The sequence below is a fragment of the Dama dama genome, chromosome 16 (genome assembly GCF_033118175.1).
Source record: "Dama dama isolate Ldn47 chromosome 16, ASM3311817v1, whole genome shotgun sequence".
NCBI lineage: Eukaryota > Metazoa > Chordata > Mammalia > Artiodactyla > Cervidae > Dama > Dama dama.
The window spans coordinates 34471257-34498444 of record NC_083696.1 but is presented as its reverse complement, the minus strand read 5'-3'; the positions used below and the strand labels follow the sequence as shown (position 1 = coordinate 34498444).

Genomic DNA, 27188 nt, shown 5'->3' with positions numbered 1-27188 from the left:
TTGTCTCATGCATCCCACCTGGGCTGGTGATGTGTTTCACCATAGATAGTATACATGCTGTTCTTTCAAAACATCCCACCCTCACCTTCTCCCACAGAGTTCAAAAGTCTGTTCTGTACTTCTGTGTCTCTTTCTGTTTTGCATATAGGGTTATCGTTACCATCTTTCTAAATTCCATATATATGTGTTAGTATGCTGTAATGTTCTTTATCTTTCTGGCTTGCTTCACTCTGTATAATGGGCTCCAGTTTCATCCATCTCATTAGGACTGATTCAAATGAATTCTTTTTAACGGCTGAGTAATATTCCATGGTGTATATGTACCACAGCTTCCTTATCCATTCATCTGCTGATGGGCATCTAGGTTGCTTCCATGTCCTGGCTATTATAAACAGTGCTGCGATGAACATTGGGGTGCACGTGTCTCTTTCAGATCTGGTTTCCTCGGTGTGTATGCCCAGCAGTGGGATTGCTGGGTCATATGGCAGTACTATTTCCAGTTTTTTAAGGAATCTCCACACTTTTCTCCATAGTGGCTGTACTAGTTTGCATTCCCACCAACAGTGTAAGAGGGTTCCGTTTTTCTCCACACTCTCTCCAGCATTTATTGCTTGTAGACTTTTGGATAGCAGCCATCCTGACTGGCGTGTAATGGTACCTCATTGTGGTTTTGATTTGCATTTCTCTAATAATGAGTGATGTTGAGCATCTTCTCATGTGTTTGTTAGCCATCTGTATGTCTTCTTTGGAGAAATGTCTGTTTAGTTCTTTGGCCCATTTTTTGATTGGGTCATTTATTTTTCTGGAATTGAGCTGCATGAGTTGCTTGTATATTTTTGAGATTAATCCTTTGTCTGTTTCTTCATTTGCTATTATTTTCTCCCAATCTGAGGGCTGTCTTTTCACCTTACTTATAGTTTCCTTTGTTGTGCAAAAGCTTTTAAGTTTCATTAGGTCCCATTTGTTTAGTTTTGCTTTTATTTCCAATATTCTGGGAGGTGGGTCATAGAGGATCCTGCTGTGATTTATGTCAGAGAGTGTTTTGCCTATGTTCTCCTCTAGGAGTTTTATGGTTTCTGGTCTTACATTTAGATCTTTAATCCATTTTGAGTTTATTTTTGTGTATGGTGTTAGAAAGTGTTCTAGTTTCATTCTTTTACAAGTGGTTGACCAGCTTTCCCAGCACCACTTGTTAAAGAGGTTGTCTTTTTTCCATTGTATATCCTTGCCTCCTTTGTCAACGATAAGGTGTCCATAGGTTCGTGGATTTAGCTCTGGGCTTTCTATTCTGTTCCATTGATCTATATTTCTGTCTTTGTGCCAGTACCATACTGTCTTGATGACTGTGGCTTTGTAGTAGAGTTTGAAATCAGGCAGGTTGATTCCTCCAGTTCCATTCTTCTTTCTCAAGATTACTTTGGCTATTCTAGGTTTTTTGTATTTCCATACTAATTGTGAAATTATTTGTTCTAGTTCTGTGAAAAATACTGTTGGTAGCTTGATAGGGGTTGCATTGAATCTATAGATTGCTTTGGGTAGAATAGCCATTTTGACAATATTGATTCTTCCAATCCATGAACACGGTATGTTTCTCCATCTGTTTGTGTCCTCTTTGATTTCTTTCATCAGTGTTTTATAGTTTTCTATGTATAGGTCTTTTGTTTCTTTAGGTAGATATACTCCTAAGTATTTTATTCTTTTTGTTGCAATGGTGAATGGTATTGTTTCCTTAATTTCTCTTTCTGTTTTTTCATTGTTAGTATATAGGAATGCAAGGGATTTCTGTGTGTTAATTTTATGTCCTGCAACTTTACTATATTCATTGATTAGCTCTAGTAATTTTCTGGAAGAGTCTTTAGGGTTTTCTATGTAGAGGATCATGTCATCTGCAAACAGCGAGAGTTTCACTTCTTTTCCTATCTGGATTCCTTTTACTTCTTTTTCTGCTCTGATTGCTGTGGCCAAAACTTCCAACACTATGTTGAATAGTAGTGGTGAGAGTGGGCACCCTTGTCTTGTTTCTGATTTCAGGGGAAATGCTTTCAATTTTTCACCATTGAGGGTGATGCTTGCTGTGGGTTTGTCATATATAGCTTTTATTATGTTGAGGTATGTTCCTTCTATTCCTGCTTTCTGGAGAGTTTTTATCATAAATGGATGTTGAATTTTGTCAAAGGCTTTTTCTGCATCTATTGAGATAATCATATGGTTTTTATCTTTCAATTTGTTAATGTGGTGTATTACATTGATTGATTTGTGGATATTAAAGAATCCTTGCATTCCTGGGATAAAGCCCACTTGGTCATGATGTATGATCTTTTTAATATGTTGTTGGATTCTGTTTGCTAGAATTTTGTTAAGGATTTTTGCTTCTATGTTCATCAGTGATATTGGCCTGTAGTTTTCTTTTTTTGTGGCATCTTTGTCTGGTTTTGGAATTAGGGTGATGGTGGCCTCATAGAATGAGTTTGGAAGCTTACCTTCATCTACAATTTTCTGGAAGAGTTTGAGTAAGATAGGTGTTAGCTCTTCTCTAAATTTTTGGTAGAATGCAGCTGTAAAGCCATCTGGTCCTGGGCTTTTGTTTGCTGGAAGATTTTTGATTACAGTTTGGATTTCCTTGCTTGTGATGGGTCTGTTAAGATCTTCTATTTCTTCCTGGTTCAGTTTTGGAAAGTTATACTTTTCTAAGAATTTGTCCATTTCATCCAAGTTGTCCATTTTATTGGCATAGAGCTGCTGGTAGTAGTCTCTTATGATCCTTTGTATTTCAGTGTTGTCTGTTGTGATCTCTCCATTTTCATTTCTAATTTTGTTAATTTGGTTCTTCTCTCTGTTTCTTAATGAGTCTTGCTAATGGTTTGTCAATTTTGTTTATTTTTTCAAAAGACCAGCTTTTAGCTTTGTTGATTTTTGCTATGGTCTCTTTAGTTTCTTTTGCATTTGTTTCTGCTCTAATTTTTAAGATTTCTTTCCTTCTACTAACCCTGGGGTTCTTCATTTCTTCCTTCTCTAATTGCTTTAGGTGTAGAGTTAGGTTATTTATTTGGCTTTTTTCTTGTTTCTTGATGTAAGCCTGTAATGCTATGAACCTTCCCCTTAGCACTGCTTTTACAGTGTCCCTTAGGTTTTGGGTTGTTGTGTTTTCATTTTCATTCATTTCTATACATATTTTGAATTCTTTTTTCATTTCTTCTATGATTTGTTGGTTATTCAGAAGTGTGTTATTTAGCCTCCATATGTTTGAATTTTTAACAATTTTTTTTCCTGTAATTGAGGTCTAATCTTACTGCACTGTGGTCAGAAAAGATGACTGGGATGATTTCAATTTTTTTGAATTTTCCAAGACCAGATTTATGGCCCAGGATGTGATCTATTCTGGAGAAGGTTCCGTGTGCACTTGAGAAAAAGGTGAAGTTGATCGTTTTGGGGTGAAATGTCCTATAGATATCAATTAGGTCTAGCTGGTCCATTGTGTCATTTAAGGTTTGTGTTTCCTTGTTAATTTTCTGTTTAGTTGATCTATCCATAGTTGTGAGCGGGGTATTAAAGTCTCCCACTATTGTTGTGTTACTATTAATTTCCTCTTTCATACTCGTTAGCGTTTGCCGTACATATTGCGGTGCTCCTATGTTGGGTGCATATATATTTATAATTGTTATATCTTCTTCTTGGATTGATCCTTTGATCATTATGTACTGTCCTTCTTTGTCTCTTTTCACATCCTTTATTTGAAAGTCTATTTTATCTGATATGAGTATTGAGACTCCTGCTTTCTTTTGGTCTCCGTTTGTGTGAAATATTTTTTTCCAGCCCTTCACTTTTAGTCTGTATGTGTCTCTTGTTTTGAGGTGGGTCTCTTGTAGACAGCATATATAGGGGTCTCGGTTCTGTATCCATTCAGCCAATCTTTGTCTTTTGGTTGGGGCATTCAACCCATTTACATTTAAGGTAATTAGTGATAGGTGTGGTCCCATTGCCATTTACTTTGTTGTTTTGGGTTCACGTTTATACAGCCTTTCTGTGTTTCCTGTCTAGAAAAGATCCTTTAGCATTTGTTGAAGAGCTGGTTTGGTGGTGCTGAATTCTCTCAGCTTTTGCTTGTCTGTAAAGCTTTTGAATTCTCTTTCATATCTGAATGAGATCCATGCTGGGTATAGTAATCTAGGTTGTAGGTTATTCTCTTTCATTACTTTCAGTATGTCCTGCCATTCCCTTCTGGCCTGAAGGGTTTCTATTGATAGATCCGCTGTTATCCTTATGGGAATCCCTTTGTGTGTTATTTGTTGTCTCACCCTTGCTGCTTTTAGTATTTGTTCTTTGTGTTTGATCTTTGTTAATTTGATTAATATGTGTCTTGGGGTGTTTCACCTTGGGTTTACCCTGTTTGGGACTCTCTGGGTTTCTTGGACTTGGGTGGCTATTTCCTTCCCCATTTTAGGGAAGTTTTCAGCTATTATCTCCTTGAGTATTTTCTCATGGCCTTTCTTTTTGTCTTCTTCTTCTGGAACTCCTATGATTCGAATGTTGGGGCGTTTCACATTGTCCCAGAGGTCCCTGAGGTTGTCCTCATTTCTTTTGATCCTTTTTTCTTTTTTCCTCTCTGCTTCATTTATTTCCACCATTTTATCTTCTACCTCACTTATCCTATATTCTGTCTCCGTTATTCTACTCTTGGTTCCCTCCAGAGTGTTTTTGATCTCATTCATCACTTTATTCATTTTTAATTGATTCTTTTTTATTTCTTCTAGGTCTTTATTAAACATTTCTTGCATCTTTTCAATCTTTGTCTCCAGGCTATTTATCTGTAACTCCATTTTGTTTTCAAGATTTTGGATCATTTTTATTATCATTATTCTAAATTCTTTTTCAGGTAGATTCCCTATCTCTTCCTCTTTTGTTTGACTTGGTGGGCATTTTTCATGTTCCTTTACCTGTAGGGTATTTCTTTGCCTTTTCATCTTGTTTAGATTGCTGTGTCTGGAGTGGGCTTTCTGTATTCTGGAGGTCTGTGGTTCCTTTTTATTGTGGAGGTTTTACCCAGTGGGTGGGGTTAGACGATTGGCTTGTCAAGGTTTCCTGGTTAGGGAAGCTTGCGTCGGTGTTCTGGTGTGTGGAACTTGATTTCTTCTCTTTGGGGAGCAATGGAGTGCCCAGTAATGAGTTTAGAGATGGTTCTATGTGTTAGGTGTGACCTCGGGCAGCCTGTATGTTGACGTTCAGGGCTATGTTCCTGCGTTGCTGGAGAATTTGCGTGGTATGTCTTGCTCTAAAACTTATTGGCTCTTGGGTGGTGGTTGGTTTCAGTGTAGGTATTGAGGCTTTTGGATGGTCACTTATTACTTAAAGTTCCATGTAGTCAGGAGTTTTCTGGTGTTCTCAGGCTTTGGGCTAAAGTCTCCTGCCTCTGGATTTCAGTTTTATTCTTCCTGTAGTCTCAGGACTTCTCCAACTATACAGCACTGATAATAAAACTTCTAGGTTAATGGCGAAAAGATTCTCCCCCGTTAGGGATACCCAGAGAGGTTCACAGAGTTACATGAAGAAGAGGAGACGGAGGAGGGAGATAGAGATGACAGGAGGAGAAAAAGGGGGACTCAAGAGGAGAGCAAATGTAAATTTAAAAGGGAAATGTTTTAAAATATTCTTTCCTTTTTTTTTCCATTTATTTTTATTCATTGTAGGCTAATTACTTTACAATATTGTAGTGGTTTTTGCCATACATTGACATGAATCAGCCATGGATTTACATGTATTCCCCATCCCAATCCCCCCTCCCACCTCCCTCTCCACCCGATCCCTCTGGGTCTTCCCAGTGCACCAGCCCCGAGCACTTGTCTCATGCATCTAACCTCTTTCCTGATCTCATTAATCATCTGTAGACAGTAACTATGGGCTTTTGGTAAACCTTGCATGTTTGGAATAGGTCTTTGTGAAAGTATACTGTTAAAAAACATTTTCCTACTTTGTGTTTGTGCGTTCAAGGGGGTTCCCCAGAATGGAGTATTTCTTTTAAGATCAAACACTCATGCTTCCAAGCTGGAAGAATAAAACCCCAGCTGAGCCCCTGGGGTAGGTTTGCGCCCCCAGCTTCTAGGACAAAGCAGGGGCTTTCCAGGCAGCAAATGCTATAGAGAAAAGAACACAGGACTCAGGCACAACACTGGAGTTCTAGGCTTCCTCGTGCCACCAAAGTATTTATGATCTCAGACGAATCATTTAACTTCTCCAAGGCTCAAGTTCCCTTATCTGTAAAACAGAAACACTGAACCAGGTGATCCCTGAGGTCTTTCTAGACCAAAGAATCTGGAAACATTCCAATGATATGTGTTAGTATTTCTTCTTTTTTTGTTTCTGCTTCACTGAGTAACCACAATTGGAGGCAGAGGAGGAGCTATAAAAAGGCTATTTTTCCACACACACACAAAAAAAGGTTATTTTTAAAAAATGACCATTGTCATTGACAGATAAACTCTAAGACTTTCACAGGCATTGCTCCAAGGGGTCCCAGCCAGGGCACCCCTGATTCCCTCGCTCTATAGTTTTCTCCTGCTTCTTAAAGCAGGAGAGGCTGCTTTGCAGACTTGCATGTGACAGCTTCCCATTTGTTGTTCATTCACTAAGTTGTGTCTGACTCTTTGCAACCCCATGGACTGCAGCACTCCAGGCTTCTGTATCTCACAAAATGTGGTCCCCTGCAGTGGCAAACCACTTCGATATTCTTGCCTTGAGAACTCCATGAATAGTATGAAAAGCTTCCCACTGGATCACCCCAAACCAGGAATGAACTATTCTCTCTACACATCTGCACAAGATTTCATGCTGACTGCAGTTCTGTTCCCTTGTGTGGGTGCCCATGCTGGCTGGCTCAGCTACACTTCTGAGAGACCGTGGCCTCCTCCTGCCTCACTGCCCCAAGGACCAGGTGGAGTACCCAGCTCACTGGGTCACCCTGGAGAGAGAGGAGGCTGGGCAAAAAATCTGAGCATAAGGGAGAATCCAAGTTCAAAGGTGGGGAAGGAAGGACTGGTGCCCACCAGTGTGTGAGAACTTCCTAAAGAATATATCTTATGATGATCTTGCCTTCAAAAGGAGGAAAATCAGGATGAGAATGTCCAGCTTTAGATACGGAGCATGCTTGAAGTTTAGGATGCACAATGATCTGTGTAAACTGTGGTGATAAGAGGTCCAGCATGGTTAAGAGAATATTTATTATTCCTCAGAATTACATATATTGCCATGTTAACAGAGAAGCACACCGTTGTCCCGATAATGACTAAGCTCCTCATTCCTCTGAGTGGCTTTGGGGAATTAAAGGTCTGATGAGTGATGGGCACCCTACCCCCTCATGTGAGATAGTCTAGGAGGAGTTGGGCCAGTGGGAACTGGCCACAGTGATGAACAGAGGCAAGGGCAGAGAGCATCTCTAAGAGGACAGGATGATAGACTCAAGTCAGGAGACAGCCCAGCTCAGCCACAACTCACATGCTTCCTGCTTGTTCACATGACACTCCAGGCCAAATCAGGGCAATGACTCCCTGCAGAGCCGGTAACTCAGAATGCAGCCCGGCCAGACCTGTCTGCGTGAGACCCGGGGGATAATGGGAGTGCCTGGAATGGGGGCTGAAAATGACACAGGGCCGGGCAGCTAGAGCCCTCGCTCCCTTCATTGTCCTAGTGGATTTGGCGAAGTCTGCCTTGAAACCCTCCTGTCCACCCAGAAACCTCCCAGAGTCGTGGGGACCACCCCACTCACCTGTGCACCTCTGGGGGTTCTCTCTGGATTTTGGAGCTGGCTTCCACCACCTCTTTGGCAACTTTACCACTGCAAAAAAGACAGAAACACAGTATTTGTGCACAGATGTTCAGAGTGGAAGGGGAGAGGTGTGTGCACTTTTTTCTTTTTTTTTAAACTTCACAGCAGTCTGACCCAACTCTAAGAATCCATGCCTTCTACTCCTCCATGAGGGGATATTACTACAGAGTTTGAGAGATCCTGTAGGCATAAGAGATGAGTGGAAAGGGAGCCCCCTAACTGGGGTATGGGCCAAAGTGCACTGATTTAAAGTATCAATACCATATTCCAACATCAAAGGCTGTGCCCAACCCAACCCCATCATCGAAGTGGAACCATGGGTACCCACCTATATCGAAATCTACTTCCTTTAAAAAATATCTTGCTGCTTGACACCGTCTTGATCTGACTGGATTTTGCATACCTGTAAGAAAAAGCAGAGCAGAGGTGGTATGCTGCTGAAAAGTCCAAGCAGAACATGCTGTAATGTGTGGTAATCAGATATTTCTGACTGCCAAGAAAGAGATACATTGTACTGTTATCTCTCTCACACACTCACACACACACACACACACACACCTGAAAGAAATGTTTCTTTCACCATGTATGTTGCAATCTGGCCTTTTCTATGTGATCTCTTTTCATTATTGTATATGCTGTTGGTGACCCACACATTTGGTATCATAATCTATTACAGGGTCATGATCTGCAAAAAGGACCAGGCAATATTGATGATCAGCAGGGATTCTTTCCCAGTTCCTGTTGCAGTGACAGGAAGAGGGTGGGCTCAGGCAGAGGGCATCATTACAGTTTTTTGCTGGGCAGACTTTCTTGCCTGGAACTATGCCAGCACTGCAGCAGAAAACAGTTCCCTGGTGACACAGGTCCCTCCCCATGTCACAGAGAACTCACCTACTGTGTATTTTCTGGGACATGGCACAAGGGGCCTGTGTCACCATGGAAGTGATCCCTGGTTTCTGAGTATTAAGATGGCTTAAGTCACCATGACCCAGTGCCCTTTAAAAGAAACCTCACTGGTCGATGACTAAGATACACGAGGATACACAGAAGCCCAGCCAAGCCCTGATTCAGCACCTCTGAGCCCTTCCCGTAAATACGAACAAAACACCACCATTTTGAAAGAATAATTCAGAACATGGGCTGTCCAGAGGCCACACACGGGGCATTTGATTCCTATGATACCTCAGGACACCTCAACGTCAGTCACCTTGAGCCTGATGCAGTTAAACCCAACAAATTAGAAAGAATGGGTCTACCAGAGTTCAGGATCATTTTTAACTATTGATCAGTTCAAAATCTTAATAAAAAACAAACAGAACACTATGCTGTATGGAATTCTGAGTAGAGACAATCACACAACGAGGGCTGCGTCTGGAAGCTTCGGTGTGGGCAGTGAGCCCCGCCCGAGTCCATGAAGCCTGGGTTCCATCACTTAGCAGTATTAACTGCAGCACAGAGCTCAAAGAAGACACCGACTCTGCATTCATGGAATGTAAGGCCCAGAGGGAAATGGGTATTCATCTGGGAACCCCACAAAGAAGAGAACAGAGGTAAATTACAAGCAGTGGTGCTATGAAGGAAAAGATGCAATGAGAGTATGGGGGTGGTGTTGATCTGATCTGGGAGCCGCAGAAGGTGGCCTGAGGAAGAGACCTCTGAGCTGAGCTGCAGGGGAGGGAAGGTGTTAACAGGGCCAGTGGTGGCTATGTTCCAGGCAGAAGGCCCAGCAGGTAAAAGCCCAGACCCTGAGCACTGGGGGGACTGATGATCTGATGTGCATTTCCCTGTGCTGTTATTACGACTGTTTTACACAGTCTCACTCACACATTCTCTCCACTAATTTACTAGGACCTGTCCTTGAGCTGTCCTTGTTAAAGATTCGGTCTTTGTCCTCAGGACCAAGGAAAGTCACAGAAAATACTGTCTTGCAAACCATCTGAACCCACAGAGAGGAGTACTGGCTACAGAGGATGAATCCGGGGAGCAAGATGGACAGGAGAGGGGGTCAAGCCCAGGGAGAGGGATTCCTGTCAAGGCAGGGCCCAGAGAAGACAGCACAGGAGCCCCAAGGATAAGCAGAGCACATGAAATCCACACCACAGAGGGGTCTAGATGCCTAGGACAGGCTGCTGGCTAAAGCCAGACTACAGACCACATGCACTCAAGAGGAGAACTGGCTCAGCAAACCTCGGGGAGGCAACATCATTGTGCCTCCTCCCCTGAGGATGTGCCTGGCCTGGGTCTCTTTGCTACCCCATCTCCAATCTTAGCCCCAGAGATTCACAGGCCTGGACACATTTCCCATCACCGGCTGCCTCTCCCCATCTCAGCAGAGTTGTTGCTCCCAAGTATTCAGAGGTGGGAGGTGGAGAAACTTTTTTAAAGCAGTTTCTGCTTTTTTACTGTTTTGTTGTTATTGTTCTAGGTTCCTAAGGATGCTCAGGGCAAGGTCGTCTGCTAAAAAAAGCTTATTAGGAGTCCTAATTGCAGTTTTTGAAATTCAGACTCAACTCTGTACCCATTTTATGGAGGTGTGGCTAGCACAGCAATTCCATAGACCGGAGCTCATCTAGGGAGCAGTGGGCGGCTCTCTCGCCGGTTCAGCCTCAGCTCCTGCCCTTCCAAGTCCCATGCAGAGGCCATTGCCTCAGAACAGCCTCTTGGTGGGAGGCCTCACAGCACTCCACTGCATCTGCACAAACCTGCCAAGTATGTCAAGGAAAACTGGATAGAAGGCACGTTTCACAGAGAAAGACAGAGAATAGCTGTCTGGTCAGGATGAGAGGAGTGAAAAAAGCGTTGGCTTCTTTCTTACAGCAAAGTGCCCTCGATGATTATTTGTGTGGTTTCACTGGCTCAGACACACTCTATCAAGAGCATTTCCACCAATCCCCTGCCCTCCCAAATATCCAGGGAGATGCCTGATAATGTCTGGGCTGAGATCTTTTGTGGAGTTTTAACAAGGGAATTTATTCTGAGAGCGTGAACCCCACAAAACCCCAGGGAATTGGGAAATAGACAGTGGGATGGAAGGAAATGAATGAAGGCAAGAGAAAGGTGGCTGGGTCACAGGACACGCATGCAGTTGTGCCCACCCTTGGCTGTATATCAGTAGATGCTGGGGCAGGGTTAGGAGTACCAGCTCCTAGGACCCATCACTGGAGAGGCTCATTCAGTCCCTCTAGATAGGGGCCCGGGAGTCTGTATTTTTATCAAACACCCCAACGTCATTCCAAGGCCACCTACTTGCATCGGAGAACCTCAGAGTCCCCACATTCTCCTTGAATGACTACCACGTGGCATTTTACCCCAAAACACAGGGGCTCAGGATTCTTTCCTGCTTTTGGTCCTGTGACCTTTGTCAAGTCATGGAGCCACTCTGAGCCTTAGTTTCTTTACAAATTTTTTAAAGAATGATGATATTAGAATACTTATTTCATAGTGTTCTGAGGAGGGTTAAATAAGATGTACTAAGTCACTTCAGTCATGTCAGACTCTTTGCAACCCCATGGACTGTAGCCCTGCAGGCTCCTCTCTGCCCATGGGATTTTCCCAGGCAAGAATACTGGAGTGGGTTGCCATATCCTACTCCAGGGGATCTTCCCGATCCAGGGACTGACCCTACATCTCTTTTGTCTACTGCACTGGCAGGCGGGCTCTTTACCACTAGTGCTACCTGGGAAGCCTTAAATGAGACAAAATGACCTGAAAACACCTATAGTACTCCTTGCTCATTATATGATACCCTCCCTCCCTCTCTTCCTTCCCCTTCCCCTGATATCACTCTCCAAATTGCCTTCTCACTGTTGAGCTACCAAAGCCAATTCTCTAAGCCGTGGCCATACCCAGGAACCACGTCAAACACTCTGAAGGCAAATAAAAGAGCTTCAGGCTCCAGCTCTAGCTGACCCGTTCCAGCTCTCTGTTCCCAGGCTCTCCCATCCATGAGCCCAGAGCAAGCCTTCCTCCCAGTGTAGGCAACACAGGCACAGCCTAGTAGCAAAGCAGTTCTCTCTCCTCTAGCCTCCTTTCTGGTCTTCCCTCTCCCCACTTCCATCTCCAGCTACTCATCAAAACCTCAGCACAGAAGCACTGGCTATTCTCAAATCTCTGATCTCACAGGGAAATCCAGTCCCCAGCACCTGACTGGGCGACGCCTGTGTATTCACATGGTAGCCTCGTCATTCCTCTCTTTTCTATTGTCACAACTCTCCCCCTACCACCCCCAGAACTTTCAGGGCAGAGTCACTCTACATAGAGACCCCTTCCCGTGGCGTTATGGAGTTCTGTCCAGTCCTGACACTGAAAGTCTCTTTTAAATGGGATACTATTTGTGAGATGTGCATACATACTCAGAGTGCCTGGAACAGACAGAGCATCCTCTGAGTATCAGTGTCATCTGATGTACACGCAGCACAGCTCTGCAGGAATATGCCCCCACTCACCCCTGCTTCCAGCTTCTCCTCTGGTACCTGTTACTACAGGAGCTGAGGATGGAGGTCAGGTTAGGTGCTGGAGAGACACTGGCTGGTGCTTTAAAGGCCACCTCTAGAACTAACAATACAATTTCCCTTTTCCCTATGGTTCATAGCTTCTGGAGTAATCAGTGTAATAACAATATATGTTATTACTGAGCCCTACTAGGCGCCACTCACCATCCAAAGCACACTGCATTCTCAGTTGCTCAGTCACGTCCAACTCTTTGCAACCCTATGGACTGAAGCCTGTCAGGCTCCTCTGTCCATGGGATTATCTGGCAATAATACTGGAGTGGGTTGCTATTGCCTTCTCCAGGGGATCTTCCCAACCCAGGGATAAATCCCCCATCTCCTGCATTGAAGATGGATTCACTGAGCCACCAGGAATGTGCTTAAATGCACTAAATTATTATTTAAAAAGCACTTTAAATACACTAATTTATTTCATCCTCACAGCTCTCTCATAGGAAGAAGCAATCCACATTTTTACATGAGGAAACTGAGGCACAGAAAGGTAAATTCACTTAACAATGGCCACATATAGAAGCTGGAGGAACCAGGCTGCAAACCCAGGGTTTTCTGTATTTTTAAAATAATGTCTTGGCCACGCAGGTCCTCATACTTCAGAATGCATCAGGATCACTGGGTGGGCTTTTGAAAATACAAGGTTCTGATTCAGTAAGTCCGAGTTGAAGCCAGGCCTTTATAAGAAGTTCTCCGGAAATGCTGATTCTGGTCCAGGGACCCAAACTTTGAGAATCACAGGATCAGAGCATGCAACCCTGGGCTACAGGCTTACCCTGCCTGGAAAAGGTATATTACTACTAACATCAAGATCCTTCATCCCAGATTCTGAATTTTTAAAATAAAAGCTTTATTGAAATATAACTCACATAATGGTCATCCTTTTAGACTGTACACCTCAGTAGTTTTTAGTATAATTTACAAAGTTAGAGATTCATAAGAAAGTATTTTCATTACCCTCAAAAGAACCTCCCAATACCTATTAGAAGTCCCTTCCTTCTTTCACTCCTTAGCATCATATTTTCAAGTTTCATCCCTGATGTAGCAGGAATCAGTAGGTACTTCCTCCATTTTATGGCTCAATAATATTCCATTGTATGGATATACCACTTTCCTTTATCCTTTCATCAGTTTATGGGCATCTGTTTTAACTATGATGAAGAATGCTGCTATGAGCAAAAGTAATTAGCCTCCAACTAATAAAAATAAATGAGAGAAAAAAAACACTCATGTACACATTTTGGTGAGGACTCAGATTTCAAATTAATTGGGTCTCAGGTAGGGTCCATGCTGTTATTGTTTAAAAGCTCCCCCAGGTGACTCTAACGTGCAGTCCGGCTGAGGATCTCTGGTTTCGAACCTCATGACTCAAGTGTGGGCCATATGCCTGCAGCTCAGCATCACCAGGGAGCTTATTAGAAATCTGGACTCCTGGGCCCCACCCAGACCTACTGAACCAGAATCCACATTCTAACAGGATCTCTGGGTAACTCTCCTGCTCACTGAAGTGTGAAAGGTGTCAGTTTAGGGAGATACTCTGGGTCCTTGACGACCAAGTGTCATACTGTTCCTTTGACAAAATGCACACTAACCCAGACAAGAAATTTATTAGGGACTACCTTTATGTCCTGCACACAGTTCCATACAAAGCTGGGGACAGAGAGTGTCATTTGAGCTTCCACTGTGTCCCCAGTGCCCAGCACTGTCTCAGCCTAAAGCAGGTGTGAGACAGATTCATCAGAACCACCACCAGGGAGCCACTGAACTCTTCAGGGAATCTAGTGCGCTTTCAGGGAATCAGTGTCCAGAAATGGCACATTCCAGCGCTCTGGGGGAGGCAACACCCAAAACACACGGCAGGGAGGAAGCTCTCAGATGGTGACGGTCTAAGTCTGTGTTGGGGATCCCCAGGGAGGGGGGAGCAGGAGGGAGAGTCAGAGTTTCTGTTTCTGGGCTCTGTTCCCAGGCAGCAGATCTCAGAGCCAGGGCTCTCAAACCTGATCGGTGGCCCCGGGCCAGCTGACAACTAGCAGTACATTCATGTGTTAAAAGCATACTGGGGAATTCTTGGCCATGGGGCCTCCCTATTCTCATGACAGGTGAAGGGCAAAGGGGGAAACAAACCACTCCCAACCCAGGAAACAAGATCAGGGCTTTGTGACATGGATAAATCCAGAGTCTGCCACACAGAGTGAAGACAGAAGGAGAAAAACAAACATCATATATTAACGCATATGTATGAAATCCAGAAAAGTAGAACTGATGAACCTATTTGAAGGGCAGGAATAGAGATGCAGGCATAGAGAAAAGACTTGTGGCCACAGCAGGGGAAGGAGAGGGTGGGACAAACTGAGAGAATAGCATTAACATAATACACGACCATGTGTAAAATAGATAGCGAGTGGGAAGCTGCTGCATGCATAGCGAAGGAAGCTCAGCTTGGTGCTCTGTAATGATCTAGAGGGGTGGGACGGGGGGTGCCTCAAGAGGGGGTGACTCAAGAGGTGTGTGTGTGTGTGTGTGTGTGTGTGTGTGTGTGTATATACACACATATAGCTGATTCATGTTGTACAGCAGAAACTAACTACATTGCAAAGAAATTATACTCCAATTAAAAAAAAAAAAATCAGCGCCTTGCTCTGCTGGCCCAGACCATGAAGGCCAAAACCATGATCAGCTGGAAGCAGGGCCAGGAAAGGAAGCAGGCAGTGGAGGAAGTTCAGAGCTTCAGAGAGCCAGAGCCCTTCAGAAGCAAAGGGAGTGGGCTCTGCAACCAACTGGCACTCAGAAGACATTCCCATTCACGGAGCAGGGAGTCATCCCAGTCACAGCAGCAGTTACCACTTATTGATGGTCAGTGTGCCTGGCAGGACTAGACGCTGCAGGGCAGGGATTACCAACTGAATTTTACAGATGAAAAATAAAGATAAGGCTCAAAGTGTTCATTGTTTTGTTTCAGGTCACACAACTAGTAAGCAACAGAATCGAGATTCAAACCCAAGTCTGTTGACCTCCAAAGCCCACTATGCTTAACACAAGGCCACAGTGATACAAGCAAATCATACCTGAGTCCCAGCTCCCTCCCTTCAACAGATGAGCCAGATGTGGCCAGCCACTGGTTCAAGGTCACACTGCTGGGTCAGGATAAGCTATATCTTTCCTCTTTCTTAAGGAACAGGGATAATTGTGGGATAATGGTGGAACACAATGTTTGGGCAAATCTCAGGTCAGGATAAATATTAGGGATTAGAAGTCCCAATGGGAAAGATGGGGTAGCCTGGCCCAACCAGAGCAGAGGTGTTGACGCAAGGACTCAGTCAACTCTGTATGGTGCCACCTGTTCTCACAGTTACACTCCTCGGGTCTTCTGAAGCTTCTACGGATGACTGGAAGTGATTTCTTTGATATGCCTACTTGGCCATTCAGTGACAGAATTGTCAGACTACTTTGTTAGCTGCCAGATAATGAGCATACTCCAAATGCCCCAAATGGATGCCTTTGATTATGGGTTTTTCCCCCTTCTCTCCCCTCTTTTCAATTGTTTTTACATTTATTTTACTCCATATACCAACTGACTCTCTCACTCATGATAAAACAATACATGTGCAAAAACTATTCAATGTCCTGAATAATTGGATTGTGGTGGTGGTTGCATAAATTGGTGAATTATACTAAAACCAGTGAACTTATACATTAAAGCAGTTGATTTTATAGTATGTGAGTATTACCTCAACTTTTTTAAATGATTAAAAACAAAAACAAACATGTGAAGGCTCCAACTAAGACTAAGATCACCCCAGACTGTCTGCCTCTCCTTCTCTCTGCTGTCATGTGAATGGAGTGGTCTAGACATGCTGAGTTTTCAGAGGTCACCAGCTATTCTTTATTTACCAGTCTTCAAACACTGCAGGAGACTCACAGATGCCTTGATGTCTTATTGATATGCATCATCATTCCTAGAAGCACAGCATTTTGTGAATCATCGCATCCAAGAGATTTCAAATTATGCTCCTGACAGCATCTGCCCAGGACTTGGGAATTCTCATTCGAAACCTGGGAAAGTCATGGGCAAACTCAGACAACTGGTCACCCAAACTCCTGCGGAGTAGTGAGCAATGAGTCAAGGGTCTCTAGTCCCCAGCAACAGCACAGCTTCTCTATTTTTATCTTTTTTTACATAGGCTTTGTCTACACTTTCTGTGTAAGGAAGAGAGTTCTGTGGCTTAAAAGGGGTTTGAAAAACACTGTTTCAGCCTTCATTCTCCTGAAGGCCCTTGTAAGCCAAAACCCAGGATGATCAGAGAGTCAGCAGTTTCAGGTGAGTCTAATAGGTAAGACTATTTCAGTGTAGGGGGGCAGGGTGGCAGAGTGAGACAAAATCCACCTGGATGAATTCCAGGGGTGAGTGGTGCTGAAACCCCAGGCAGCACTTACTAGGCTCCTGACTGCATCCATCACCACTGCTCTTCCAGTCAGTAATGATCTCAAAGAGGAGAAGCTAGAACTTATGGAAAAATCCTAAATTTGAACCTTTTTGAAACCTGAGAGTTTTGTGGATGGTTTCTGAAGTTCTGTGCAGCACTGACTTTCTATGATCCTAGAAGACCCTGATGGCATTCTACCTACAAACGTTTGGCTCTCCTCTCTAAACACTGAAGCCTTCTTACCAGGAATATATGTGTGACTCTCTGTCTAAGGTTTCTTTTTCTGTTGTTGAGAGCACGTACAACCCAAGCTCAGAGTAAGTCAGAAGTGCTAGAGTATTAATTCTGCCCTCGTAAGTGTCCCTAAACTAAAATGAATGGGGAATTGGTAGATAAACAGACCAACCTCTTTGCCAGTCAGTGGGAGAACTTTGAGGCACATTCTGCAGTCTGCTGGGCATCCCCAGCAGACACAGCTGAGTCCAGTGGCTCACAGTAGTGACTACTCAATATCATGCCCTATATTTCTTGCTTCCCCTCTCCCTCCTCTACTCCCCTATTGGTACATTCAGTAACCACACCTGATTTGCAGTAAGCTCTTCCCAAGGTCTGCTTCTAAGGGGGGAACCAACCAAAAACAGATCCTGTGACATGTTGAATGGAAACAACAATGCCCCTCCCCCCAAAAAGCCCACAGCAATTAGGAAACACCCAGTATAAAGTTCAAGACATGGTCAGGCCAACAGTGGTTGGGAGTCACTCTGAATAATGCAGCAAATTTATAACTCACTTAAATATAATAAAAAAGGACTATATGAAAAGAAATGAATATGTAGCTGTTTGTGAAACATAAAGGACTCCAGAAGTGCTTTTTCAAACCTATGATTAAATGAATAAAAGTGACTTACTTATAAAAGGCCTGGTTCTCCACCCCACACTTCCAAAGATGCTTGCAGGCAGCTGGTGTTGAAGTATGAAATGCCAACACAGCTTTTTTCTAATAAAATATAACAAAACAATTAAGGGCACGTTAAACACAGTTTTTCATATTTTTCTTTTAAGAATTTACCTATTTGTATCCCACCACCTACCAAACAGAATTGAAGTAACTTATGCATTACTATGCACTTCAGTTCAGTTCAGTTCAGTCGCTCAGTCGTGTCTGACTCTTTGCGACCCCATGAATTGCAGCACGCCAGGCCTCCCTGTCCATCACCAACTCCTGGACTTTACTCAAACTCATGCCCATCAAGTTGGTGATGCCATCCAACCATCTCATCCTCTGTCGTCCCCTCCTCCTCCTACCCCCAATCCCTCCCAGCATCAGGGTCTTTTCCAATGAGTCAACTCTTCACATGAAGTGGCCAAAGTATTGGAGTTTCAGCTTCAACATCAGTCCTTCCAATGAACACCCAGGACTGATCTCCTTTAGGATGGACTGGTTGGATCTCCTTGCAGTCCAAGGGACTCTCAAGAGTCTCCTCCAACACCACAGTTCAAAAGCATCAATTTTTCCGAGTTCAGCTTTCTTCACAGTCCAACTCTCACATCCATACATGACCACTGGAAAAACCATAGCCTTGACCAGATGGACCTTTGTTGGCAAAGTAATGTCTCTGCTTTTTAATATGCTATCTAGGTTGGTCATAACTTTCCTTCCAAGGAGTAAGCGTCTTTTAATTTCATGGCTGCAATCACCATCTGCAGTGATTTGGGAGCCCAAAAAAATAAAGTCTGACACTGTTTCCACTGTCTCCCCATCTATTTCCCATGAGGTGATGGGACCAGATGCCATGATCTTAGTTTTCTGAATGTTAAGCTTTAAGCCAACGTTTTCACTCTCCTCTTTCACTTTCACCAAGAGGCTTTTTAGTTCCTCTTCACTCTCTGCCATAAGGGTGGTGTCATCTGCATATCTGAGGTTATTGATATTTCTCCCAGCAATCTTGATTCCAGCTTGTGCTTCTTCCAGACCAGCATTTCTCATGATGTACTCTGCATATAAGTTAAATAAGCAGGGTGACAATATACAGCCTTGACGTACTCCTTTTCCTATTTGGAACCAGTCTGTTGTTCCATGTCCAGTTCTAACTGTTGCTTCCTGACCTGCATACAGGTTTCTCAAGAGACAGGACAGGTGGTCTGGTATTTGCATCTCTTTAAGAATTTTCCACAGTTTATTGGGGTTTTTTTGTTTGTTTGTATGTTTTCCATTTATTTTTATTAGTTGGAGGCTAATTACTTTACAATATTGTAGTGGTTTTTGTCATACATTGACATGAATCAGCCATGGAGTTACATGTATTCCCCATCCCGATCCCCCCTCCCACCTCCTTCTCCACCCGATTCCTCTGGGTCTTCCCAGTGCACCAGGCCTGAGCACTTGTCTCATGCATCCAACCTGGGCTGGTGATCTGTTTCACCCTAGATAATATACATGTTTCGATGTTGTTCTCTCGAAACATCCCACCCTCGCCTTCTCCCACAGAGTCCAAAATTCTGTTCTGTACATCTGTGTCTCTTTTTCTGTTTTGCATATAGGGTTATCATTACCATCTTTTTAAATTCCATATATATGTGTTAGTATACTGTATTAGTCTTTATCTTTCTGGCTTACTTCACTCTGTATAATGGGCTCCAGTTTCTTCCATCTCATTAGAACTGATTCAAATGAATTCTTTTTAATGGCTGAGTAATATTCCATGGTGTATATGTACCACAGCTTCCTTATCCATTCGTCTGCTGATGGGCATCTAGGTTGCTTCCATGTCCTGGCTATTATAAACAGTGCTGCGATGAACATTGGGGTGCACGTGTCTCTTTCAGATCTGGTTTCCTCGGTGTGTATGCCCAGTGATCCACACAGTCGAAGGCTTTGGCATAGTCAATAAAGCAGAAATAGATGTTTTTCTGGAACTCTCTTGCTTTTTCGATGATCCAGCGGATATTGGCAATTTGATCTCTGGTTCCTCTGCCTTTTCTAAAACCAGTTTGAACATCTGGAAGTTCTCGGTTCACATATTGCTAAAGCCTGGCTTGGAGAATTTTGAGCATTACTTTACTAGCGTGTGAGATGAGTGCAATTGTGTGGTAGTTTGAGCATTCTTTGGGATTGCCTTTCTTAGGGATTGGAATGAAAATGACCTTTTCCAGTCCTGTGGCCACTGCTGAGTTTTCCAAATTTGCTGGCATATTGAGTGCAGCAGTTTCACAGCATCATCTTTCAGGATTTGAAGTAGCTCAACTGGAATTCCATCACCTCCACTAGCTTTGTTCGTAGTGATGCTTTCTAAGGCCCACTTGACTTCACATTCCAGGATGTCTGGCTCTAGGTGAGTGATCACACCATTGTGATTATCTGGGTCGTGAAGATCTTTTTTGTACAGTTCTTCTATGTACTTAGAAGATGCTAAAATCATATTCCCCCTTCCCTCACCCTTTGCAGATATCACTAACATCTCCAGGTCCTGTTTTGGATAAAGAACAGTTTCATAATCTTTCTCAACACTCCAGGCATCACCTACCTCTCAATCAGACTTGGATGAATTTAAAAATTTACTCACTATTTTTGAATATCTAGTGCTTAAACACTTGGCTCATGAAAATGGAGAAACTTTCTGACTGAGCTCTGAGGCTCTTCAGTAATAGTCTCCTCCCAAATGATAAACCCAACCTACATGTGGTAACTCCTTGATTTTAAGATTCCCAAGACTTATACTTTTTATAAAACCCTAATAAACACTGGTTGATGTCTATTTTTAAGTATCATTAATTTGTTTCCTAATTTGTATTCTGGCAATTGATAGAAGTAGGGAGAAGAGCCATTAGCTATTTCTCAAGTCAGTGAAAGTTAAAGCATTAGTAGCTCAGTCATGTCTGACTCTTTGTATCCCCATCGACTCTAGCCCACCAGGCTCCTCTGTCCATAGAATTCTCCAGGCAAGAATACTGAAGTGGGTTGTCATTCCCTTCTCCAGGGGATCTTTCCGACTCAGGGATCAAACCCTGGGTCTCCTGCATTGCAGGTGTATTCTTTACCATCTGAGGCACTGGAAAGCCCAAGTCTATCACAACCTAGTTTTCACACAGGGGTATATGGTCAGCATTGTTCACTGGATTAATTCTTAAATGTGTAAACCTGGTGTTATTTACCTCTTAATTTCTGGTACCATCACAAACTTTAACATCATGGTCTTTGGGAGCTACATTACTACAGGCACATGCCATACCTGGAACTTTCTCATGCACAGGCACACCCACACACACATGTACAAACACATGCATGCACACTCAACAACAGACAGGTAGAAAGGCAGTTTCTGACCTCCTTCTGGGTGCCAATCACATAAAATGTCTTCCCTTCAAACTTCAATTTGCAGACATCTGGCCTAAGAAAAGAAAATCTCTTTGGGTGAGAAGAAAAAAAAAAGTGGCAGCTAATTAAGGTACCTGCTTTCCCATAGGAATCCATCTGACTCACAAATGCCAAGCAGACAGCAATGAAACAAGATATTATCTTATCATTGCTGGAGGCCAAATGAGCAGGGAAGAGTCCCCAAGTGAATTCTACAACAATTTTCTTCCCAAGAGAGGATCTGTAGGCAGCTCAGAATTATTTATCCTATTTTTTACAGTTAAGCTGTACCTTTCTTCCAAGGAGCTCTAGAGGTTTCATGAATATTAATGACCAAAACAATATTAATTGGCCAATGCACTTTGTGAGGTAAGAAGTATGTAATAGTTATTTCAGATTTGGTTAATGAAACCATATGGATTCACAATATCTACATCCTTTCACATCCATCTCCAAGACATGCACATTGCAAAATTCTCATTTCTGCCCTCCCGGTTTATAAATGAACCATTTTGTTAGATAATGAGATGCTCAAAACTATAAGGATACCTTGAGGAACTATAGATAAAAGACTTGAGGCTTCATCTTAAGGAGATGCTCAGTTAAAATCTACCTGAAATGTAGACCTAAGGTCACCTCTTTGGTAAGAAGATAAGTGTAAAGAGAGGAGGGAATTCTATTTTTATTCCTTTGATCTAATTCCTAGGACAGTGATATGTGCCCCTGTGCTTTTCCTGGGGAAAAAGAACAGTGAGGTCATATTAAGCTGTGGTGAGGATTTGCAAGAGGGATAAAGTTCAGTGGATGTTCAAAACAAAACAACACTAGGTTTAACGTGGGAAGAAAATTTATTTTAGTAACATGTACATGGCTGTTACAAATATGTTCCTAAGCCATGGCTGGAAGAGATTGGGATGACAACATCCCACCAGAAACACCAAGATTTAGAACCTAGAAACAAAAGATCTGGGGACTGTCCATCTCAACTCTTCAGTGGACCTGAGAAGAAACTAAAGCCCCAAGGAGAGAGACTTGCAATCAATATGCGTGCATCTAACCCAAGGACTCCAGAGTTGAGTAGTACCTGAGGATCAAATACCCTGCAGGACCCTCAAGCCTTTTGTAATTGTAGGAGAGAATGGGGGAAGCCCCGCCCATATTACATGCTCCCCAAAGTCAGAAAATCCCTAGGGAAATTATTCTGGAATGGAGTGAAGGGTGGTTAACATCAGAGCTTCTTTACAAATACTGAGAACACAGAGAAGAAAGTAGGTAACCCACCATGCTATGTATTTATAAAACATCCTAGTTCACAAATCAAATCACTTGCACACACACTATTTCATTTCCTTTCCCCCACCATCTTTCTTTCCTGTAAAGTAGTTGGATATAATGAATGCCCATAAAATATGAATTCATAAAATTCATAAAATATGAATGAGTACGTTGAGACTCAGACAGTTAAGTGATTTATTAAAGACACACAAACATTTGAGAATGCTCATTATGGAGGAAGAGAGTATGTGGGCACAGATGCAAACTGACAGTATAACATGAATAAAGGCAATGACAGAGTAGGTAGGGAAGATATTTAGGCAAATTCAGGTTCTTAGGAAGAGAAGGCTGATCATAAAAACAGAGCAGAAGGTGTAGGAAGCAAAGTGGACATGAGCTGATTGATTCTATTCTTGTAGAGAAGGTTTGAAGGGAAGGCAGGTGCTCAGAGGAGAGTGCCAAGAAGCGATGGGGTAGATGAGGACTTGATAAAAAGGTGCTGGAAGAAATCCTGATGCTAAAAGAACCATGAAATGGAGGTTCAGATAACCATGAGAGAGCATTTTCAATCCAGGACTGAGGGTGGATGCCCAAGGCCCATCAAAAACTTCCAACCCCTAGGACTCAAGCCAAGAGAGTGAGTCCACCACCCAGAGAGACCAGGTGACAAATCTGTCAAGGACCATCAGAGGCGGAACCAAATCAAGCTGAAGCTATGAACAAGACTAAGCCCTTACAGTATTCCAATATACACAAAATGTTCAGCCTTCTTCACTCTTTGTGTTTTAAAGTACAGTCAAGATAAGTCCTTTTTTTTAATTTGTCTTTCTCTTTATTTTAAAAAATTTTTTATTGGAGTATAGTTGTTTAACAATGTTGTGTTAGTTTCTGCAGACTTCTTTACTCTTTACCAAAACTATTTTGTTCCTTGATTGGACACAGCGGGCCCGCTGGTCCATTCTCCCACGTCCTTACTGACAGAACCTATACTTTATTCTTCCTCTAGATCAAGTGTTCATACAGATGATGTTCTCCCCATGAGGATGGATCCTGATTTGACCAATCTCATCACAGAATTCTACTTCTTGGAAGGACTGGTTTAAGGAGGCACATATGACCCAACCCTGCCCAATTACATACACAGGAAGTCTCTTACAGAGCTTCTGAAAAAGTTAATCCTTGTCTTCACAGGAGACACATGCAAAGGGCCCTTCTCCTTGAGGGTGTGGCCATGGGAAGATGTGACAACTGAAGTTGCATGCATGGCCACTTTATAAGCACGAATCTGAGGACAAAAGCTACCACACTGTGACTGCAGAGAAGAAAATGCAAAGGCGCAAGTCCTTCATGATGCTCCCTGGCAGTTAAGTTAAAGGACCATGGGGCTGCCAGACCCCTGGAAATTTTGCTGTCCTCTCATCTGTAAGCCACTGTGAGCAGACTTTCCTGTTCCTTTGGGTCAAAAGCATCTTCACTGATACACTGGATTACAGAGGGGTGGGTCTGCAGCAAGAATTCAACAGAAGAGAATAAAAAGAAGTGGCAGAAATAGAGGGGGTCCTTGTTGTCTGAGGGAACTTGCACCCTAACCCTGCCCTGAGGCACCCTGTGGCCACCCCTGGTATTTCTTCACCAGGAATCCTGGACACCTTCCCTTTGGAGGCAGAGCCTCTGAGCCTGGGACACACTCCAGGTCTCCTGAGGTCTAGGGAAACCAAGATTGAACTTCATTTATAGATGAATAATCTCTTTGTAAGAAGCTCCAAGGCAGGGCAATGGACCTTAGGCATTCTACCTGGCAGTTCCAAACAGAAAGTCAAAGACTGGGAAAGAAAAACAAGATTAAGAAAAAGCAAGAATTGTTTTCCAAAGAAGTACTCACCACTTTAACAAATGGATTCTCTTATTTCCCTGGAATACCACAAAGCCTGCAGCGGTGAATCCTAAAAATGTTGTTGTGCCTGTTGAATCCTGAAAGAAAAAAAAAAAAACAGAAATAAGAACATATTCAATTAAGGAATATCAAATAAAGGATACATGATATGCTTATTCATCCTCAATCTGGGTGAATTTTAGGTTAAGTACAATGATCATAGCCATAAACTAAGTTTCTCAGATGGGACTTCCAAGGATAGTACCTCTAAAATGTGGGCGAGGGCCAGGAATGTGTAGCTTTTCCATTTGAGGAGTGGACCTCTGCCTCCCCAGAAACCTCCTGGGAAATACAGGTTACTCCCAAACCACTAGTCTACTTCCAAGTGTCTTGTGGGACTGTCTGAGTTCTCAGATCCACCATGTAAGTAGAAAAACTGTTCTTGGTTGTCATTAGCCCTGAGCATCTAAACTAACTAGTCAACCCCATATGGGATATCTGGTAATTTAAAAATAAAGATATGCCTGGAAATGCCTACTTTGATTCCAGTCTCCAGCAGGAAAACTAAGCATGGATAAATTAAGACAAAGGAACAACAACGATAAGAACAAAATTCAAGTCAGTCTCCAGGTAATAAATAAAACAGACAGAGAGGCTCAAATTTGTGGATAAAATCTAATTCATGAAGTGGAATAATCTAATTTATACCATTAGCAGGAAGAGACATCTGGCAAATACTCTAAAATAATCATGTGGGCAGAGGAAGACGATGCACGTGCCACTGTCAACCAGCCTGCCAGCTCTCTGCCGGGGCTGCACCCTCACATCCCCATGGGACTGGACAACAGGGGGTGATGGGGCTCCCCAGGCCCTTCTAAGGTCCAGTCTGAGCTACGAGCTCTAGTACCGGGGACTTCTCCAAAAACCATTAGCTGGTCCCACCTGGGTAAAGAAATGTTCTAGTACGACTCAAAAACACACCTTTAAGAGCCTGGCTGATATAAATGCTTAGCTGAGGATTCAGGTTAATGTCTGATTGATGTGCAGTGGCTTTAGAATATGAAAAGAACACTGTTTTCATAAAACGCTTCTGAAACACATGTGCTTAAGTACCAAGTTGGGAGCTTGTTTAAAAGGCAGGTTCCAGGTTCCCCAGAGATGCTGATCAGTGGCTCTGGGGTGGGGCCTGAGTGTTTCTGATACACGTGGTCTTGATCACCCACTTGAGAGAAAAGCTGTCAAGTAATTCAAGTAAAGGAAGAAAGAAAAGTATATACTCTAAAGACCAATTGAAAGATTTTTCCTTCCACTTGTGTGTGTGCTATGTTGCTTCAGTCATGTCCAACTCTGTGTGACCCCATGGACTGTAGCCTGCCAGGCTTCTCTGTCAATGAGATTCTCTAGGCATGAATACTGGAGTGGGTTGCTATGTCCTCCTCCAGAGGATCTTCCCAACCCAGGGATCAAACGCACGTCTGTTACATCTCCCTGCACTGGCAGGTGGGTTCTTTCCCACTAGCGCCACCTGGGAAGCCCTTCCTTCTGCTTACCCATTGTTAAAGACTGCATTCTTGCTGGCAATGGCCTTTGCAAACAAACCCATTAGGATCCCACAACTTCTCGGGAGATAAAACCATCCAATTGATGGATGAATGAATGAGCAAGCAATTAGAAGACTCCAATGGAGAAAATCAACTACATAAACGTGTGACTGCAGTACACTGTTGTCTCTTCCCATTAGGGGTGATGGATCAGGCTGTGGGAATATCCCAGAAGGGCTCCTTCAGGCCTGTATACCAATTAATTGCCTTTTGGGTGAAACAATCATTATCTGTCAATCTGCAGTGAGAGGTAGTTACCTTGCATGGGTGAGGATCCACCCCATAGGTTTCCAAAGTGTGAGCTTTCAGGAGTAAGTTAAATTCAGCAACTGGTGGGCTCTGCCCTCTAAAATCACACAAGAAAAGTTCAGGGAGTTAACATGAAAAATAACAGAACCACAGAATCCCTTCAATCAATAAAATATGATATTCTTAACTAAACCAAGAGAGAAATCCCTATAGAAATACTGATCAATAAACTGGTCATTATTCCTCATTATTCCACAAGGAGCCTTTGCTAAGAAATCTTAGCCCGTGTTCTTTGGTTAATTGTTCTATAATAAACACACATGTACTATGAGGACTCCAGTGACCTGGACAGTTAAATCAAGGTTATCAAGTTACCAATAAGTAGGCCCTTGCAAATCCAATCTTAATATGAACTAAAACTCAGCATCTGTTCTTTCCTATTTATTTCAAAAGATTCTCCAGGATACAGGGCATTCTTTTCTTGTTGAGGTAGAAAATGTTACACCATCAGCAGCCTAAACAGAGCCATCCAAGAAAGAAGAGCTGTTAACCATTCTATCGGAAAGCCCTGGATTTTGAAAGGAAATTTCAGCCATTTCTAGTCTGAGCTGTGTCCTCCAGGGTGGTAAACAAGGTCTTGGCCCCAGGAAGAGAAAGGGGGCTGCAAATATAGATGTCTGTGAAGTCCTTTCAGGGCTAGCTTCCAAACCAGGATTGTGCAGCATTTCAAAGACTCCGCTTTTGACTAACATTAATATCTCACATGTATCATAGAGAATCCAAACCATTCTCCAAGGATAGTAAGTAACCTGAGCAACCAAGAAGAGTTTGCTAACAACAGGAATTCAGTTTTATATTCACAGTGTAAAACTATACTGCAATATTAACTCTATTTCCATGCATGCCTCTCCCCAAAGATGGATTCCCTTTCCACCCACTCAAGACAGCTAAGAGTCCTTATGCTTCTAATCAAAACAGTATCCCATTTTTCTTCTCTGTGAAGCTTTTCAAGATCTCTTTACTCTGAATGTTCACCCTGATACGTCTTTATTCATTTGTCAAGATGAGCACTGTGGTTGTTTAGTCGCCAAGTC

The 27188-nt window shown here is 42.9% G+C and overlaps 1 protein-coding gene across 3 annotated transcripts in view; it reads right to left on the bottom strand.

Moving 5' to 3' along the window:
* The window catches only part of FRMD3 (FERM domain containing 3), a 356347-nt gene that overhangs the window by 73248 nt on the left and 255911 nt on the right, over positions 1-27188 (bottom strand). For all 3 annotated transcript variants that reach the window (XM_061163769.1, XM_061163768.1, XM_061163767.1), the window contains exons 7-12: positions 26104-26191; positions 24254-24342; positions 21067-21130; positions 17651-17739; positions 8145-8219; positions 7757-7825 (exon numbers count right to left, since the gene is read on the bottom strand). In XM_061163769.1, the coding sequence (XP_061019752.1) occupies positions 7757-7825; positions 8145-8219; positions 17651-17739; positions 21067-21130; positions 24254-24342; positions 26104-26191 (474 nt within the window). The remainder of the gene's footprint in view (positions 1-7756; positions 7826-8144; positions 8220-17650; positions 17740-21066; positions 21131-24253; positions 24343-26103; positions 26192-27188) is intronic.